The sequence below is a fragment of the Anser cygnoides genome, chromosome Z, assembly GCF_040182565.1.
Source record: "Anser cygnoides isolate HZ-2024a breed goose chromosome Z, Taihu_goose_T2T_genome, whole genome shotgun sequence".
NCBI lineage: Eukaryota > Metazoa > Chordata > Aves > Anseriformes > Anatidae > Anser > Anser cygnoides.
The window spans coordinates 67056359-67075662 of NC_089912.1; the positions used below are offsets into that span (position 1 = coordinate 67056359).

General features: G+C 34.1%; 1 protein-coding gene across 1 annotated transcript in view; it reads left to right on the forward strand.

The window, feature by feature from the left end:
- WDR70 (WD repeat domain 70) overlaps positions 1 to 19304 on the forward strand; it is a 137817-nt gene that overhangs the window by 44075 nt on the left and 74438 nt on the right. Inside the window, exons 8-9 of the mRNA XM_048057803.2 lie at positions 2258 to 2411; positions 4649 to 4725. Of these exons, the coding sequence (XP_047913760.2) occupies positions 2258 to 2411; positions 4649 to 4725 (231 nt within the window). The remainder of the gene's footprint in view (positions 1 to 2257; positions 2412 to 4648; positions 4726 to 19304) is intronic.

Genomic DNA, 19304 nt, shown 5'->3' on the forward strand with positions numbered 1-19304 from the left:
ATGCTGCAGCTTCCAGCAGAAAGTACTATGCTGGTTTGGCAGCTTTAAACCCAAATGACTTGGATTAATCCTATTGAAGTGAACTGCTCGTGTAAGTTTTCCAAGACTTTTGCTTTAACATTAAAAAGAACCAAAAGTGTGGTTTTTTTAGGAATTGCCTCTGCAGAGCCTTATTTTTGGTAATAGTCCAGTAAACATCTGAAAAACAATAACTGGATAACTGGGTCGTACAAATACCTTATGACTTTCTGCATATGATTTTTTAAGCCAGTATTGCACTGTTAGGAGGTTATTGTTTTCCTTCATCTAAAAGTTGTAGAAATACCTTTTCTCTCAGACTGTATTTTTTTTCCCCCATGTTCCTGGTTTGATTAATTATTAGAATTATGTTCCCATTGTACTAGGTGTTGTAAAATCAGGATATGTTCCATGTTAGAAGATGGAAAATGTTAATCAAAGTTGAAAGCAAAGTTTGTTCAAACACACTGATATAGATTCTTTAGTCTAGTTTAACAGTTGTCTGCAGAGAATATTCCAGAGTATAGATACTGTTTCTCTTGTGGGTTTGTTTTTATTTTTTTTTCAGTGTTTCCTCTGAGCTTAATGTGGTTGGCCTTCTTTCCTCTCTTTTGTGCAAGTATCCGTTCTTGGTCTTTATGCTCAGGATGCTTTTTCAGACATTGCCTGTGATCTATTTCGGAAATTCCCAGATTTGAGTGTCTCTTTTCTACTAAAAATTAGAGTTTATAATACTTTAGCCAATTTGGCTGCCAGTTCGTATTACATAATAGGGTGCTTGAAGCAATTTTTGGCTTTTGAGTCATAATGTAATCAGTTTTGCCAAACATTTTTTGAATGAGAAACTTATGCTTAGTTTACATTTCTATGGTCAATGCAGATTTTCTAAAATATGTATTACAATGTTTTATGTATTTTGTACATTATCTCAGTCTGAGGAGAGATTTAACAAATAATAGCTCCTGCTGAGTCAGTTAAAAATTCAATACCATGCAAGACATAAAATGTTAAATTAAGTTACAAGTTGCATACTCAGTTTCATTGATCACCTGAGTGTTAATTCTACTGATGTGAAATTTTATGTTAAAAAAATAGTTTTCTTAAAGTTATTAGAATCTGAATGCACATGGTTATGTTTTTCACTAAATGGAATATACTCCTTTGATATAAAAATATTATATCTTGATGCACTTGAACAATATTTTTTTGTGATGATCAGTTTATTGAACATGGCTTGGAGGCCGTAAGAATCTAAACAGAATTGCAAACACATCGTGATCTCTGCTTTTCAGTTAATCTAACTGCAGAGCTGAAGTGTTAACATTGTTGTACACTTTCCGTTAATGTGCCAGGATATCACTTCTGGCAGGTGAGTGGTGAATACAGTACTTTTTGTTCTCAGCTATCCTTGTGATAGTGTGTGGTCTGGTAGGGAAACAAAAGGATATCTGCTTTGGATACAGTGACTTCAGAGAGCTTTGTACATAAAGCAGAATGCTGAGAGAAGATGTTGAAGCTGTCACTGGGGATGGAAATGGATTTCTGCTTCACTTGCCATCATCCCACTTTGATTTAATCATTTTTGTTGTCTTGGTATTCAATGATTTCTGTCCCAAGCTTTTTCAGTCAAGGGAAGATGTATGTAAGAAAACTTTTGCAGCAAATGAGCAATCATTTAAGACATAGTAGATTATTACCTACTGATATTTTTCCAGGTTCATTGGTATATATATTTATCTTTATTTGAATCTTTGATGAAACTGTAGCCTTGAACATAGCAAATGATGGGAGAGTGCTGACATATGATGAATTTCCTTCTGTACAATGTATAACGGATTTCTGTGTAGGAGTACAGCATCCTTTTATAGTACTTTATAGATTACTGTAAATCCAGATGTTGCTTTTGAGAAGGTGAGGAAGAATTTTGAGCCCTGAAGAGCTGAATCTGGCATGATATTTTTCACTTGGAGTTACAAAGCATTCTTAAAGTAAATATGTTTGCCAGAAATGACATTTTAGGTGCCAACTTTGTAAATATTATTGTACAATGTCCTCTGTCATTAAAGAAGGAAGTCTGACACAAACACACACACACGAATATAAAAAGCTTTAATCCTTTGCTCTTAGATTTTTTTTCCATCTTTCTGATACAGGAATGTATATGGGCCTATTTCTGCAATGCATTTTCTCACCATTGACACTTCTGTTTTAATACTGGCTTTTTTTTTTTTTTTTTCAGTCACCAAATCAAGTCTTTACAGTATAGTAGCACAGGAGATGTCATTCTGGTTGTCTCTGGTAACTCTCAGGCAAAGGTGCTTGACAGAGATGGTTTCCCAGTAATGGAATGCATAAAAGGAGACCAATACATTGTGGATATGACAAACACCAAGGTAAAGAGCAAAACCACTGTATTGTCAGTTTTGTGTCATTTATTTCATTTCTTTATGAGAAACAGCATGAAGTTAATAAATAAGTGTGCAAAGCCCCCAGTCTGGGTTGGGATGGTCCCATTATAGTGATGCATGCTTGGTACTAACTGGCTTGACAAGGACCACAGGTTACAATGGATGCTGGGCTGAATGTGAGCTAACAATTTAATTTTATTGTAAATGAGACAAACTGCAAACTGGACTACAATAAGATGCGTGTGTCAGCAGATTAAAGGCAGTTTTGTTTTTTTTTTTCAGTTCAGGGTGGGTTTGGAGAAACTGGAAGAGGTCCAGGACCTTCCAAGGAAGCCAAGGGTCTAAAGCATTTGTGCTATGAGAGAGGTTGAGGCATCTGGGCTCTTTTAGTCTGATGGAGTTTAGAGGGCAATCTAATAACAGCATACAGCTACTGGAAAAGACAAAATGGTGTTGTAGCCGAATGCTTCTAAAACAGCAAGAGTCTTAGCCTAGAAGTCTCTAGTGATTTGTCACTATAGACATTTTTCAGTAGAATGGTACTGCAGCATAGGAACAGGTTACCCATGGAAGCTGTGGAACCTCCGTCCATGGGGATTTTCAAGCTAGATAAAGCCATGGCTGACCTGTTCTGATGTTGGCTGTCATCTGGCTTTGAGCTGGAGGTTGGCCTAAATGAACTCCGGAGATCTCTTCCAAGTAACGTACCTATGATGCTGTGACAAATCCATCTCTTTAAAAGTGTATCTTGTAAAAATCACCAGCTTCCCCCCTACTGCTGTCCAACCAACCAACAAAAAAAAACCAGAAGCTATTGATTTGATCTAGTCTATTGCTTTCTTTTACCTTTCATCCTTTGCTGATCCAATTTACCCCATTCAAGGCAGGGGTAAGAGGAGAGAGTAACTAACATTATAGTTACTTGCATGTCATGAGTGTAAAAGACTAATAAGCAACAATGTGCACATTTTTAACAGTAGTTGAAAATGCAAATGGCGAACAGCTGATTCCTAGTTGTGAAGCATTTTAACAACTTGATTGGGTTTTGAGCACTTTATGTCCTTACGACCACAAACTATATGTGACAAGGATTCTGTTTATATAGATGATTTAAATTCAGGTCAGTTTTATAAATAGCTGAAGAGCCTAAAAAAGTAATGATAACATCTACTGCTCAAGCTGATAATAAAGATGATTTATTTATTGCTTGTAAAGTGTATTGCCAAATAACTGGGCTAAATACTGTTTTGCCTGAGGCTGTTCTTGTCAGATCACTATTTCTTTTGGCTAGTGATATGTATATAGAACCATCAAATGGTAACATCTGCTTTAGTTCTTGTTTACTTAAAAAATAATACAGATTTTCTTTCTCTTGTAAACTTCTGGAATTCCAATGTATTGTGGTCTGACAGTCAAAATGCTAAAATATTTGTTATATTGCCCCATTAACTTTTCAGTGTTTCTCCCCACATTTGTGCTTAAAGCAAACTGAAATAATTCCAGTGTTACAGCAGTAGTTGCCAGATTTCTCTCTGAAGGTAGTCAATGATCATGTGTCTGTACTTCAAAGATGTAAAGCCAGCTGGACAAAGACATCTTATCTTTATAGTAAACATAATGACAGCCTCGTTCATTTGGCTAAAGTAATTTCCTTCTGATTTTTCATCCTAAAGCAAAAGAACTCACTACACAATTTGCATTGTAACATCTTTTTATGAAAACCTCACCGTAAGTTAAATCCATCTTGCCCTTAGAATTCTATTTCCTTAGTCTCTCCGACATGGTTTTTGGCTAGTGTAGTTTGACATTGAATATGTGTATCGTATCCTTCCTGATAATTCTTGTCATTGCTGTTATTTTTTCTGTAGCTTGAAACAATTTGCATAATATGATATTGATGCATATTGTTTCATCCTTTTTCTGCATTACAGTTCTGCCAAGATAAAAAGGACAAGTGTCATTCTGTGCCATAGTCTGAGAGGAAAAAATATAAAAAGAAGGAAAATATTAGTGTTTTTGTAATTTGAAAATGAAAACAAGCAAGAATGAAATGGATTAGAATACATAAAATTTGTTACATCATTGTAATTTCAGTATGATCAGAAGGGATTCTGCTCTCAGTCTTTGAAATGGTTCTCCTTGATGGATTGGAGTAAAATTTACAAAATCTGTTAAGAGTTCTTATAAAACCTTTTAAGACAACCTTGTGTTTATTTCCCTAGGGTCATACAGCAATGCTTAATTCAGGCTGTTGGCATCCAAAAATAAAGGAAGAATTTCTTACATGTTCTAATGACGGGTGAGTATCAAGACCTATCTTTGTCAGTTTTTTTCAAGAAGTTTGTTTGGCTTTTGTATTTTAATATTATGCCTTAATTTGCTTTAAAAACCTACCTTTTAAATCTTGATCAAGTGCTCAAGAGAAAGTTAGGTAAGCTCAGGAGGCATAAATTTGTAATTCTTTAGGTTCTGGATAATTGATTTATTTTGTCTGTATTTTCTTTAGTTTTGTACCTTAAAATAGCTTTTGATATTTCATGAAAAAAGCTGACTACTTTTACAAAGTTTTACACGGAGTCGGTTCATTTTACAAAAATTCTTGGACAAAATTCAATGCCCCCTTTAACATCCTAGAGTATGTCTTGACAGCAGAATAGTTCTTGTGTAGAGGCTCATGTAAATGAATTCGCTGAGAAGGTAGACTATTTTAGTTGGAAGCTGCAAATTTACCTGTAATTGAATATTGATTGATGTTGTTTGACAAGTGTAGAGGAGACTGTTAGAAATGATTTTGTTGTTTCATTCTTAATGTTTGTGGTAAAAATCAAACTGCAAAATGTTACTGTGGCAGTTGCATTAATCAATAAAGTTACTTGCAGCTGTCATCAGCAAGTTCGTGAATGGTTTTTGGACTAATATTTTAAAAATGCAATCTCCTTTGCTCAAGTGTAAGTGAGAGGACTGAATTGGCCCTGAATTCATCTGTCTGGTCAGTGGTAGACCTAAGACTCCAATTGTCAATTACTTTAAATGGCTGGTTTTTTTTCCCCAAAGGGGAACCAGCTTACCAGTTTAACACAACGATACACGAGTAAATGATTCTAAGAAGAAAACTGACAGTTTCTGGTAAAACTGTGCCAGAAGGGAAAAATACAAAACAAAACTAAATTGTACTTTATGGAGTGGTTCAATCATAAAAATACATGCAGGTTAAGCTGTATGTATTTTTTTTTCAGCTTGCAGACATAAATTTTGCTTCAATAATGAAAATGATTATTATGTTTTAGAATATTTTTAAGTGTATGTTGCTTTTTTAAAAGTAGAGAGAGTAGTAAAACTTCTTCATTAGTTTGAATACTTTGTAGATGTTGAGAAATATATCAAGACATTATAAATTTTTTAGATTGTCGAAGTGCCTAATTCTGTACTGTGTAAACAACTGTATAACTAATATACCAAGTATGGATTCACTGCATCCTTGATGCTTGAATTGTGGTGAATTTAAATGCTCTGGTCAAGTAAGTAAAATCCAGATAAGCACTGCTATAACTGGATGCATAATTGCATTTTTAGAGACACTACGTGGCTGACATTACAGGAGAAGCATTCTAAACCCATTTCATCCTGTTTTGTGCTAGTGACAGGTCTTTCCAGGATTTGGACAGGTCATGAAAAGTAACAGTTTGGATTGTTTAATTTGCAACACAGGAATTAAAATGTTAAAGACAGTGTTCCATCTGTAGAATTCAGTAATAATGAGTTATAAAGTCTCCAAAATTTCATCAGTAATTAATATAATACTGGTACTATACACAAAGAAAATAGGAGTCTGAGTAGGGAAGGTCATCTCATTATGCCAGTGTATAATAAGTTTGAAAAACTTTAATTAATACAAAGAGGTATATTCAGGTGTTGTTCTTATGTATTATATCGTGTAAAGTTTTGTTCATGAGTAACACCTCTGAAAATGTACATTCCATTAGTGAATGGCAACAGTTGTTGATATTGTACAGTAATGGATGAATTTCTGATTTAGTTTTCTTGGTTGGGTTTTGCCATTGCTTTTATAATGTGCAAGTGGAAATTAGGGTAGTGTCTAGTGATTTTTCCATGAGGAAAAATAGCTGCTGTAATTTAGCAGAGCATTTTACTTAGCAAAGTAAGATTAGAATACTTTGGTTTCACAGCAGAGATGTTTTAAACTAAAGAAAAATAGGCACTATGTGTGAGAGAATTAAGAACAGCTATTGAATTTTGCTTGAAGAAAAAAGGTTTTCTAAGTTTCAAGCAAAAGCAGTAAAAAAGCTGGATTTATGCCAAAAATTCCAGAAAATAGGAAATTTGTACTTTATGCTTATTATTCTGCATCTTGCATAAAATTTAGTTATGGATGTGATTAAGTGTTACATCTGTCTGTCTATCTATTCTTTTATATTTTTTCCAGCATTTACACATGACTCTTCTGTGTTGAAAGACTGTATTTCATTGATTTGTAAAGCTGGCTTTTTGTGAGTCAATAGGTTTGTACTTAATGAAATAATTGCAGAAATATGAGACAAGTTTATGTGAAATCTTGATTTATGTTGCATGCAAAGCGAAGAAAATCTAAAATGGAACTTGAACTTTGGACCTATGGTCTTATCAGGACAGACCAGAAGACTCAGTTTGTTGCTGAGAGGTCTAAGTGGGGATAGCATGTGGTCAAAGTTTGCAAAATGTTGAAGTTGGATGGATGATCTGAATGCAGAACTGTGTTTGTCAAACACCTTTATACTAAGAGGCATTTGTTGAAATAGGCAAAGTTCGATAAAAGAAAATACTTCTTTTTGGATATTGTCTGAATATATTCTGGAATATGGAATATGCTATCCCAGGAGGTTGCATTGTCAGGTTTGAGAGGGGATGAGGAGAGCCCAAAAACAGGAAACACAATGGGCATTCCTTTCTGGCATTCCTTTCTAACATCCCTTATACAACAGTTGTGAATAGTATGGGACAAGGAAGGGAATAAACCATAATGATGAGACTAGGTCAGCATAGTTGTTGCTCTTAAAGACTAACTAGTGGATTAGATGAATCTATGTTTGGATGTAATCAGGTGTTTGTTTTGATGATGTTCTAATCTGCCAGTAACTTCAGGAAGAGTAGTATGTGGATTCTTCTCAAGGTAAAAAGCTGCTGCAAAGCAGCATTTTTGCAGATTGCTCACATTGGAAAAAGTAACTGCCACAATGGCTGGTGTGGAGAAAGACATCTTACATGGTAACACTAAAGTGGGACACCTCGCAGGTTCAATTCTGAATGTACAGATAGAGGACAATGAAACCAATGTTGCCTGTGGTAGGCATGAAGGAAGGCTTCCAGTTTTGCTGACTTGAGTCTGCTGAATGTTGTGTGGAGTACTAAAGCAAGGATGCTAAATACAGGATTAGTTCTTAAACTGAAACTGCTTCACTGGTTTGATCAGTGTTTCTGTGTGGCGAGCCTCTGTGCGCCACAAAGCTGTTTGCCTGAGCCAACACTTATTTTCAAAGATGCTTGCAAGAAAAGGAGTAAAGGTTTTCAGTTATCATCTACAGGCTTAGAAGCCGCTGAAAGTAGCAATTCAAGCGTGTGTGCCATGCTACTAAAGGAATGCTGAATAGCAATGTATGAGGAAGCAGGAAGTGAAGAGGACGCAGGGGAGCACCTCAGGGGTGTTAATGTACTGTTAAATACTACTCTGTATATTCTGTGCTTGTACCACAGGGATGTTTGTCCACCACCTCTAGGGAAAATAATCATTCATAAATTGAATATTAGACTTCACAATGCTGTTAAAATTTACAACATAGTGGTGTATATTTTATCCTACGATAGTATTTGTCTTGTCTGTCTCCGTAATTGAAGGGTTGTCATTCACACACAGCTTAAAGATAAAATAAGGAAAAAGGGTTGCATCTTCAGGTTGGTACGTTGAGGAGTTGTGGTGAGGCATACAGAAGTTAAAAGAAAACTTTGCAAGTTCACTTGTGTACTAAAATGAAAATAACACACTTCAAATATGTTTTAAATAAATGTGTTTTAAATATTTTGAATACATATATTTTCCTTTCAGTGTAAACCTGCTGTAACTCAAATTATTACTTGGGGATAGTCATTTTATGCACTTGACAGTTTCTGTTGATTTCAGGTGATTAAGGCTATAGTAATATGCTGAACTAAACAGTAATTTAAATGAACACTCTTAGGGACTGGTATTATAAAAGAAAAGTTTTGAAAGATGGCCTGTTTCTTGTGATTTATTCATGGAATTCAAATTAGCTTTACTTTTTTTTTTCCTAATAAATCCCCTGAGTAGGTTTCGACTATAACATATTCTAATTTGTGGTTATTAGGATATGTGTAAATGTACTGTTTCAGACTGCAGATATATGGGTTACCAGTAGGGAGTCTCAGTGTGTTTTGTATGACTGTTCAAGCACATAGCGTTGAATGTGGAAAAAAAACGCATAAGACAGCTCCTTCTCCCTGACTCTTACATGAGATAAACAGCAACTGGTCAACTTACACACTGGAATGAACCAGACCTGAGACCTGAGAGTTGCAGAACAAGTCTGAAAAGTCCTCTTGTTAACTTGTATAAGTTTATCTGCTCATGTGATTCTTAATGAATATGTGTAGCTTAGAGTAGCTCACTTCGTTTTCCTAGAAAATATTCCAGATGATGGCTTGCTAAAATGTATAATAGCGTACTGTTTATTTTGCGGGTTGGATATAATAAGCTCTAAAAAAATCAAAAAACGGACCTTGCTTTTGTAAAAATACAGCCTTAAGTCTGTGTCTGAATAACACTAATTAACCACAGCTTTAGCAAAGTAGTTTTTTTGTTTCAATGTATTTTTTAAATAGGATAAGTCTTGTGCATATTCTCAGATCTATGTAGTATTGTTTCTGTTAACCTTCCAACATATAAAGTGATAAGAATGAAATTTTATCAAAAGAAAAAAGCAGGTATAGAAACTCAGTTGTCTTTTTCATGAGACTGCAGTAAATTGCCTTTAAAAGTTTGCCTTGCAGAAATTCAGTTTATTTCAATTTTCACTAACTTGTCTGTTAATTTATATCAGCCTTTCCCAGTTTTTAAAGCATACATCCAAAGCTCTTTTTAATATTGGTATTAACTTGATTTAAACTTTATTCTTGTCCAAGCTGTCACTTGATCTTTTCATTCGTGGTTGTTTATTACTAGAACCTTAAATACCCTACAGCTTGAAAGATTCTGAATACCTCTCAGTCCCTTTTAATTGCATGTACCTATTGCCTTCCAGGTAAGGCTGAAGAAAGCTTTTGGGTAATTATTAATAATCTGAATGCATTCTGCATTAATGTGTTAAATATTTTGTGCTTAAAGGGTGATCAGCATCATCTTTGTCTTTTCCATAAAGCCTTTATCACTTTATTCAGGCTTATTTGGAAACTATATTTATTAATTCAGTGAGCTGCTATTTAATCTATGAGCAGTATATCAAGCATGTCTACAGAAATGCACTAACTTTTATGGAACATTAATGTCAACATTAATGCATTATCTGAAAGTGAAAGAAAATTTTGAAAATGGGAAAGACTTTAAAAATTACTTTCTGGAAATATACCTGAGCAAAATGCCTTAAAAAAATACTGTGTGTTTTAAGATGTAACTAACACCTTGCTTATATCATTCAGAAATATCAGTTGACTTCTATGTTAAAACAACAGAGGAAGAGGAAACGGATAATACTGTTTTTATTATTTGGATGTTTTCTTATCATGAATGTGATAGGTATTTCTGTAAGCAGAAGAGCTCAGTGATATTAAATGTTCCAGCAACAGGTGTTATATGTCCCTATTCTCATGTATTTTTTCCTTTTAGAAGTAGAATTGCAGCCAAACTTGAAATTTAGCAGTCCTCAACTTTGTGGTTTGTCGCTGCAACCATTGCTGTGGTTGCTTAACAGCTGGTTTACTCTAGAAAATTCCTTTCATAAGTCTTCCTTCTCTCAAGTTAATCTAGCAAGTTAAGTTAGTGTTCTTACCCTTCAAAAGGTATCTTCAAGAATATTGACTGTCATCCTTGAGTGACATTTTTAATAAGTTATTTCAGGATGAACTGTGCTTTAGGATAAATGCATCTCCAGTTAAATAGTCAGAGATCTTTCAGTGAAGTAGCTTCAAATTTTCAGAAATAAAATTTTGCATTTAATGTGCAATTTAATCCTTAGACTAATCCATGTCAAATATGTTTATGTATTTTTCTAAAAGACAATCTCTGAATGGGATAAAGTGCAATACTATTTCCTAATAGATGATTTCCATTAACGAATAGGAAAAAAGGGCAGATCTCAGCCCTAGATGCTTGTAAGTGTAAATGATAGCAATAGTGTTCAGAAAAGAAAAGTGAATGTGTTCTTAATAGTTTTTAATCCGAAAGGAAGGATTTGAACTGTTTGACAAAGGTATGTCAACTACCTTTTTAATGAAACAGTTAACAGTAAGTTTGATCAAATTTGCAAATATGATTTGCAGTTTCAAGTATGCAAAATATAATTTGTGAAGGACAAATGGTGTAGATAGTGGTTTTGTGTAACTTTGTCCAGCGCTGAGAAGCATTGCCATATCAAAGAGTTTCCTTCCTTTAGGATGTCTGTTACATCGTAGATACAGCTTTAGATATTGATGCTTTGTGGGTGCTTTTGAAGTTTGATAATTTGTTAGTTGATAATAAGTTTCATCCCCAAAGAACTTTTGCTTTTTTTTTTAATATGTTAGCCAATTCCATCCTATTAACCAGGTTCTCGTCTCGACCAGCTGCTGTCTCATCTTCCTCCTGATTACCGCCTTGTTTCTTTTCCTGTGTAGGTGGTAGCTATCAGTAAATGACTTCATGCTCATTGCTTTCTGGCATGTGTTCCTTTGGTTAGGCCCACGATTGCATAAAGATCTGAGAGCTTGTCAGAAAAGGTCTGGAATAGTACTACTGAAGATGGCCAGCAGTCAGTTTCTTGCCTACAGAGCAATTAGTTGCTTTTTCTCTTATGATGCCATTATAAGAGACTTGAACTGGAAAGCTCCCTTCAGCCTACAGGATTCTGTTTCCCATAATTTGATGAGATTTGTGTCCCACAGTCTTTCAGAGCCAGGTCATACTATAGCTCACATTCTTGTTCCTTAGTTTTTTGTTTTCATAGTAGTAGGCTCTAAGGAGAGGGTGAGATTTGTTATCAACCTGCTTGGCCATATGCTGTGAAGGAAAACTCCTCTGGCTGTGATACTGGAATTACATGTCATTTCTCCTTGATTTATAAAATTAAGTCGTCAGGTTACATACTGTCTGCTCACTCTAGGTTGATAGTGTCTCAGACTAAGCACTCTTTAAGTGAATACCACCCTTGAGTTTGTCTGAACTCTATTAAGGCTAGGAATAGCTTCGTTAACAGCTTGAGAGCTTAATCTACAATTTTACTGTTCTTGAATGTTATAAGTATCAATTATTGTATCAGTTATTCTGTGTATATGAAAGCAGAGGTGAGAGTAGAATGTGGATTTATGTAGTTCAGCGTAAGTGTAATTATTGTTATGCAGAATTTATAGATTTTGTGGATAATGGGTTTGAAGAAATGTGATAATTAAATACATATGACATCGTTTTTTTGTTGTTGTTGTTTAAAAGCACCAAGCAAAGCATAACACTGAAGAAAGATTTGGATAAGTATTATTAGTCTGAATGCATTCTGCATCAGTGTTAAACATTCTGTGCTTAATAAATACAGTAAATAATGTTCAGTCTACAGCTTTGAAAACTGCAGAGAGCAGTAAGATAACAATGCCAAGGCCAGTACCAAGATGTTTGTATAAACTTTTCCTTAGAATCTAGACTTCAACGCTGCATCTGTGTTCACAAATTTGAAGACCAGTTGGCAAAGCATACTTGAAACTAATTGCTAGCATTCTGCCTTTATCTAGGGAATCATTTAAAAATCTTTGTTTAATTGCAGTTTCTGGCTTGTGCTTTTGTGCGATTCCTGGATTTACTTCTTAAAACAAGCTGCATACTGTAGAGCATAAGACCTGCTTTGATGTCCAAAGTTATTACTCTCCAAAAAGATCACCCTGATGTGTGTCTAGTTGCAACAGACTGCTTTATAGGGAAGAGAATGCAAATTATATTGTGGTGAAAAAAATAAATTTGTCAGCGCTGTAGTATGGCTTGGACTTCCATCCTGGGAACCAAAAAAAAAAAAAATCATGCCAAATTTTCAAGCATGTATGTACATAAGTGTATGCATACACATATTTGCACTTCATATAAAGTATTCCATATGAAGATGAAATTCTGAAGTTTGAAATTTTTTCCTCAAGATTTTAAAGACCTTTTTTCAGGAAAATATTAGGGTTTTAGCATATTTTTGGAATTCGTTTAGAACACAGAAGGATACAACTCAGCTATAATGAAATACTTGTATTCCTACAGAGATTAAGGTGTCTTCTGTTATGGTTGAACTTCTGAAAGTCCCCCCCTTTTTTTTTTTTTTTTGCATCAGATGAAAATATAAATTAAAATTGGTTTATCTGTCAAGCACATTATTTAGATATTCATAGTACTTCAATGTTTCCTGAACTGTGGGAGGAGCACAAGAAGAAGGGACAGCCTTTTCAAAGGAAGTTGTCTGTTGCTAAGCAATCAAAATGTCTTAAGATTCTTAGCTTAGTATGGGAATACAATAGTTTCAATGCATGTATTTGTTTCTCTCGTCCTAGAACACGTAGTATTTCTCTTCACCTGTATTATACACAACTTAGGTTATATAGATGAGCTTTCACTGGAAATTGTTTCCTAATTTTCTGTCAAAATAAGACATATTGCAAAAACTGTTGAATTATTACATCTTTCCTGGTCTTGACTCATTTTGACAGAAATGGGTTGGATAATACTTTTGAGCAACCTTGTTAGCAGATTGGAGGGGTTAGTAACTTCTGGCAGGATAGAACTGACAGGAGGCTGGAAGCTTTAATATTTCCATCAGTTCAGTTTGATATCAGATAGGAAAGGGGGCAGGAATTTGCTGTGTTAAAATTGGTAGGAAACTTCCCATGGTTTTGGGATGTATACAGATTTATAAGCAAACACTTCCATTGTGATAACTTTGTTCTACAAGTAGCTTTCACTCTGGCAATTTCCTTTCCTGTCTTCTCCCATGAGAAAATTGGTTGTCTTTTATTACATGTAGATGAAATCCTTTCCTCTCAAGTATTCACTGGTTAATGTTAACCTATAACTCAATTTAAAAGACAATTTTCTCATGAGATACACATCTTGTTTTAATGATAAGAATTCTCTGATAATTCTAGTAATAATTGGAAGTACAATAGACTTAGTAAACCAAACTCAAATGTTTTGGTTTGATAATGAGAAATTAAAGTAGGATAGGCAGGAATTTATTCTGGCGCATTTGCTTACAAAGATAAAACATGTATTCTGTCTAAGAAAATGAAATTAAATTCTCGCCATTAATGTTCAAAGCCGATTCTGTTTTAAAATTATGCAGTAATGACTAATGATAGTTAATATCCTACAGCTTGAAATTTGGGGAAAATATTTGCTTTGCTTTTTGACAGTTGGAATTACAGATAATTTCATTGTTTGCATAATAAAATTTTAATTTGTTCCTCTTCATGTTATATAAATAGATTTTTAGCTAAAATCTCACTGATACATTACTTGTTTAGCATATAAGAGAGCTACGTAGGGTGTTTGGTTTTTTTTCATTGAATGAGTTGTAGTAGACTGAAATTGCTTTCCTTAATCCACAGTCTTTTCAAAGGTGTATGGTTTCATTGGATACTGGTTGGTCTACAATACTTCCAGTTCAAAAAATTCCATTTAAGGCTGATAAATCCCATTTCACAAGTGATAGAATATACCACACAGAATTCTATATGATTTTTTTTTGTGAGAGAAACTTGTCGTTTATTTAATCAAACTTCTTAAAAACAAATACATTTTAGCCATTACAAGCATTAAATTACAATCTGTTGATTTTTTTTTCTGTTAAGTGAAGTGAGTTTTGTTTTAGACTTGAAGGATTGATTTTGTAAATACATTTTCAACGTTTGGTTTATATAAGCTGGATTGGTTAGTGAAAGAGCTTAAAACTGATAATCTGAAGTAAACAAAATACTATGTTTTTAATGCAGTTTCGTAAGATTTTAGTATTGCTTCAAATTTTTTATATATTTTTTTATAAGTTAGAGCATATTTTAGCTGAGAGATCATGAATCTATTTCTAGTAAACTTGGATCACCAAGTATTAGTCACTGTCAATGAAAGTAGATTGGTTGGTAAACTGGGTGAAGAGAACAGCATGCGAGGTCAGACACGGAGATGAGTATTTTCAAAATTTGACCCATTTCCTGAAAGTTATTTAGGGTTAATTGTACGTGAGCTCTTAGTATGAGGCTATAGAAGAACAGATTCACATCTATAAAAAATGTGTACACAAAGAATTAACTTTTAGTAATGACATTGTTAAAGGGTATGTTGTTAATGTTTTGTTCAGTAATTATCCTTGAGACTGCAGCTGAGTTCTGTCTAGTTCCAACAACAAAAGCTTAAAGAGGATGTTGCAAGACAGTAAAGAGGAAAATTTTCAGAGAAGAATCTCAAAACTGCATTTAATAGAGATTCAAAGAGCTGAATATGACTCAGTTATTGAAGAGGGTATTAAGAGACTTTGCAATGAAAGGAAAATACTAAAATGGAGATAAAACATCCATTGAAATTCGTTTAAATTGTTAAAGAAAGGCATAACTAGATCTAGTGATTGGAAGCTGATAAGCAAGGCTTGAATAGGAAAGAAAAATATTTTTTTTCTCAGCAGAGAGATTACATGACTGTAGAACTGATTATTAAGGAAGGAATGCAGTATTTTATTTTTTTTAACCATTTGTGGCCTTTGCATAAAAAATGGTGAATTAAATTTCTCTTTTAATCAACAAACAAACCAGTGAGCTTAAAAAACACCAATTAATACACCTGGGATTGGGATGCACATCTAGATTTCTTGGTGGAAGGAGAAAAAATCTAATCAATTCATACATGTGACTTAATTACTTACGGGTAAGTGTTTAGGGCTTGAGCTGTGAATTTCTGTTAAAGTTATTCAACTTTTTGAAGCTATGAAGAAGCCCACACGTGATCTTTTAGAGGGTGACAAAGCTGTCCATGTGAAACTGTTGGTGAGAAATGGACCCAATGGTTTTCTCTTTTGTACATTAATTAAAAAATATCCTATTTTGGTTGCATGTTACCTCTTTAAAATCAATCTGCCTTCACAGCGTTATCAACCAATTTCTCATTGACCTTTTTTTTTTTCCCTCTTACCATCTCTGAATTATTCCCCAATTGGTTGTTTTACAATCCCTTTATGGCAATAACAATTTTTAAAGCTAATTTTATCATTCCAATATTCGCTAATCAAGCTTTTCTCTTGAGGGGGATTAGTTTGGATTTGGTAACCTTTCATCTATTTATTGAAATGTTTCCAGACCTGTAATCTGTGAAATGTGTTTGCTGGGACAGAAAATATCTGGTTGATATTCTTCAGTTTAGCTCACTAATGTTAGTGGAAACTTCTTAAATGGAAGTTTCCAATTAAGATCTATATTCATTGGTGTCTGCATGATTTAAAACTGGCTGGCAAACATTTCAGTCTCCTGTGGTTGAACTTCTGGTGAGATAAGATACAGATCTTCTTTTGTCATCGTAAACGTACTAGACCATATACATTTCTTTCTTCAAAATAAATAATTTACTTATACACATGTGTAGTTTCCTTCTGTTTTGTGATTCACAGTGAATTAAATAGATAGTTAACAGAATAACAGATAACAGAAGTGTTTCTGAGAAGAAAAAAATGTTTCTTCCCTTTCTTTGGTGATACACACTTGAGCTTTAATTATTCTATCAGCATTTTTATTGTAAACCCCGGTGAATAAGTTAACTTTAAACAGAGTTGTTCTGGGCTGAAATTCTCAAACTTTTTTTCAGGAAGTTTTTTTTTTTTTTAATAATAACTTTATTTTTGCATCATTTTTATAATAATTCTGATAATGGATGTTAATCTATGAATTGATGTTTCATCCCAACATATATGTGTCTGTGGTCTGAAGTGCTTTTTCTTTTTTTTTTGTTTTGTTAATTTTTAAGGATACTGAGCAAATATAGTGCAGATATAAAAACATGTTTTTGTAGTTGTCTTTTGAAGACTACTACATCAAAATTGCCATTTAAATACAGTGTGGAATAAGTTTCCACTTCTATGCAGATAGACTACCTCAGAGGACCAGAGTGTGCTCATACTCCATGGCCAGGGATTGTTCGCTGTAGAAACTTTTCCAAGTAGATAAAGGATGTCTAGTGCACTTAGTAACTTCCACATGTCTAGTGCACTTAGTAACTTCCACATATGTTTACATGAGGACTAGCCACCCAGTAGTAGCTATCTCAGTTACTCTAGAATGGCTAATTTTTGAATGTGAAAAGTGATAGCATTATTGTTTGGTTTTGCAGGTTCACATATTTTGGGGAACAATCACTTGTCAAGCAGCTGTTTCACTTAAAATCTCGCTTTTTTTTTTTTATCCTCTGCTAAAGGTTAGCACTCTTATTACAGAATTGGTGGAATGAGTTATGTGAACATTAACTTTCTACTAAAGCAGATGAGCAGTGGTTTGGTTTAAAGAGCTACCTCATCAGGTTAAGATGAAATTAATGATTTAGCGCTGAAACTGCCTGATGATAATGCCTTAGGCAATGCCAAGTGGATTTTCAAGTGGATATGTAATAACATCCATTTGTTCAAAATGCAAATAAGCTAAATATTTATCAGGTTGCTTACTTGTGTCATTGTTTCTGAGCCTAGCTTAATATTTCAAGCTCCTTGCAGTTCTTTTGAGTGAAAGTTAAAGTACCCGTACTGCCTACCAATTTCAAGAGCTTAAGGTCGTGGGAAAGTGTAAAATACCACAGGGCTTCTAAAAGCAGAATAGATTTGGTAGATTTGCATATTTATTTGGAAATACACATGCTTTTATAAAACAGTATTCCATGCATATTCAGTGTCATAATATAGGAAGAATTTAAGGTAGTGAGCCCTACAAGCTTTATCTATTGTAATGACTGAATTGGCAGTTAGCTTAAAAAAAGACACTCTCAAACTATTCCAGATATTATTTAGAATTGAATAGCAAATATATGTGACTAGTGCTACATTCATAAAACTCAAACCAGGAGGAAAGTTGGAGGTATATGAAATAAGAAAATTATTTGGCTTCAAGGAAACCAAATGTTTCTGTGACGATGTGTGTAAATAAATACAGAGAATAAGGAACTGAGAGTTTGGTACCTGGTCCCAAGATACATTAAGTCTTTGAGTAAATTTTTTTTCCCCATGACAGAGAGATTTAGGTGTTTGTCTCAGTTATTACCTGTGTAAAATATAACTTTCTTCCACACAAACTTGGTTTAACCAGTATATGAGACATCCTGTGTACTGTAGAGTTATTGCTTAAATACTTACATTAAAACACTGTGCGGAGTATCTAAAACCTTGTTCTCAAGACTTGCATGACATAAAAATAAAGCAGAATTGACATTTATGAAAATAAAGTTACACAGGAGGATTTGTATATCCAACATATCTAGCCTCACATAGTTGATCTTTATTTTTATTTCGACCATAGCAATTGAGCTGTTTCCGGTAATGTGGCTTAGGAATTACATGTTTCAATTACGTTTAGTTCTGGTGACTTTTTTCTTACTTCTGTCCCTGAAGCAGCTTAGTTCTCATCCTTTGGCATGTAAGCATGGTATTTGGCAGGAAGAGGTTGCATTGTGGTTGTGCTGGGGTATACTTCTGTTGCTCTTGTGTAAGTCTCATCTGATTAGTCAAAATAACAAGTATTTAGAAAAATCACCTCTAGAGATTTATTCATAATACAGGAATGCCTTCATCAAGAAATTGCCAGTATCTTGCATGTGTCTAGTAGCATGCTCTGCACTGGCATAGTAGTTTGCTTTTTGTCTTGATATGTGTAAAGGTGTGAAGTCCACTCCAGATATATGAGGATGTCTTTTCCTGGATTAACTTATCTATTTATAGATATATTCAGTGCAGAGCTGATTAAGAAAGCACAGCAAATGAACAGGCCTGGTTAAGAGGAGTTTGAATAATGACTGTGCTGGCCCTTGCTGAAAGCTCTATGTTTACAGAAGGGTTAGTAAAGCTATTTTCGTCTTTATAAACTATGTACGTTTATATTAATATTTTTCTGAAGTTTTTCTTGATTAAAATGTTAGCTGCTGCAATAAAAAATGCAGTCACTTGTAAGAGCTTGCATTTGAGAGCTTTTTCAACTGACGCTTTTAATACATAACTCAATTTTTAAGGGGTTCAAACAGTTTCAGATTATCTGTCTTAAGAACCGAAGATTTAAAATAGATTAAAAAGTTCTTGTTGCAATGCAGAGAAAATGGGGGACCAAAGCATGTCACTTCAAACTGTGACAATTTTGTTTCTCATTTATTTAAGCAAGTTTTGCTGTTGTATTGACTCTGTGGAAGTGTAGCTTTTGCTTTGCCCCTAGACCCTATGGAATGGTTTTAATTTTAAACTCTAGGCATATTACATGTATACACACACACACATACACACACAACTCTACTTTCCACATTACATGGTTGAAATGGAATTGATTAATCAAGTGTTTTTGACATTACAGCTCATGTAAATGTTAACTTTTGTTGAAGACTCATTTTTTTGTTAAGCATTGTGCTTTGATCTTTCAATTTATTTTTGAGAT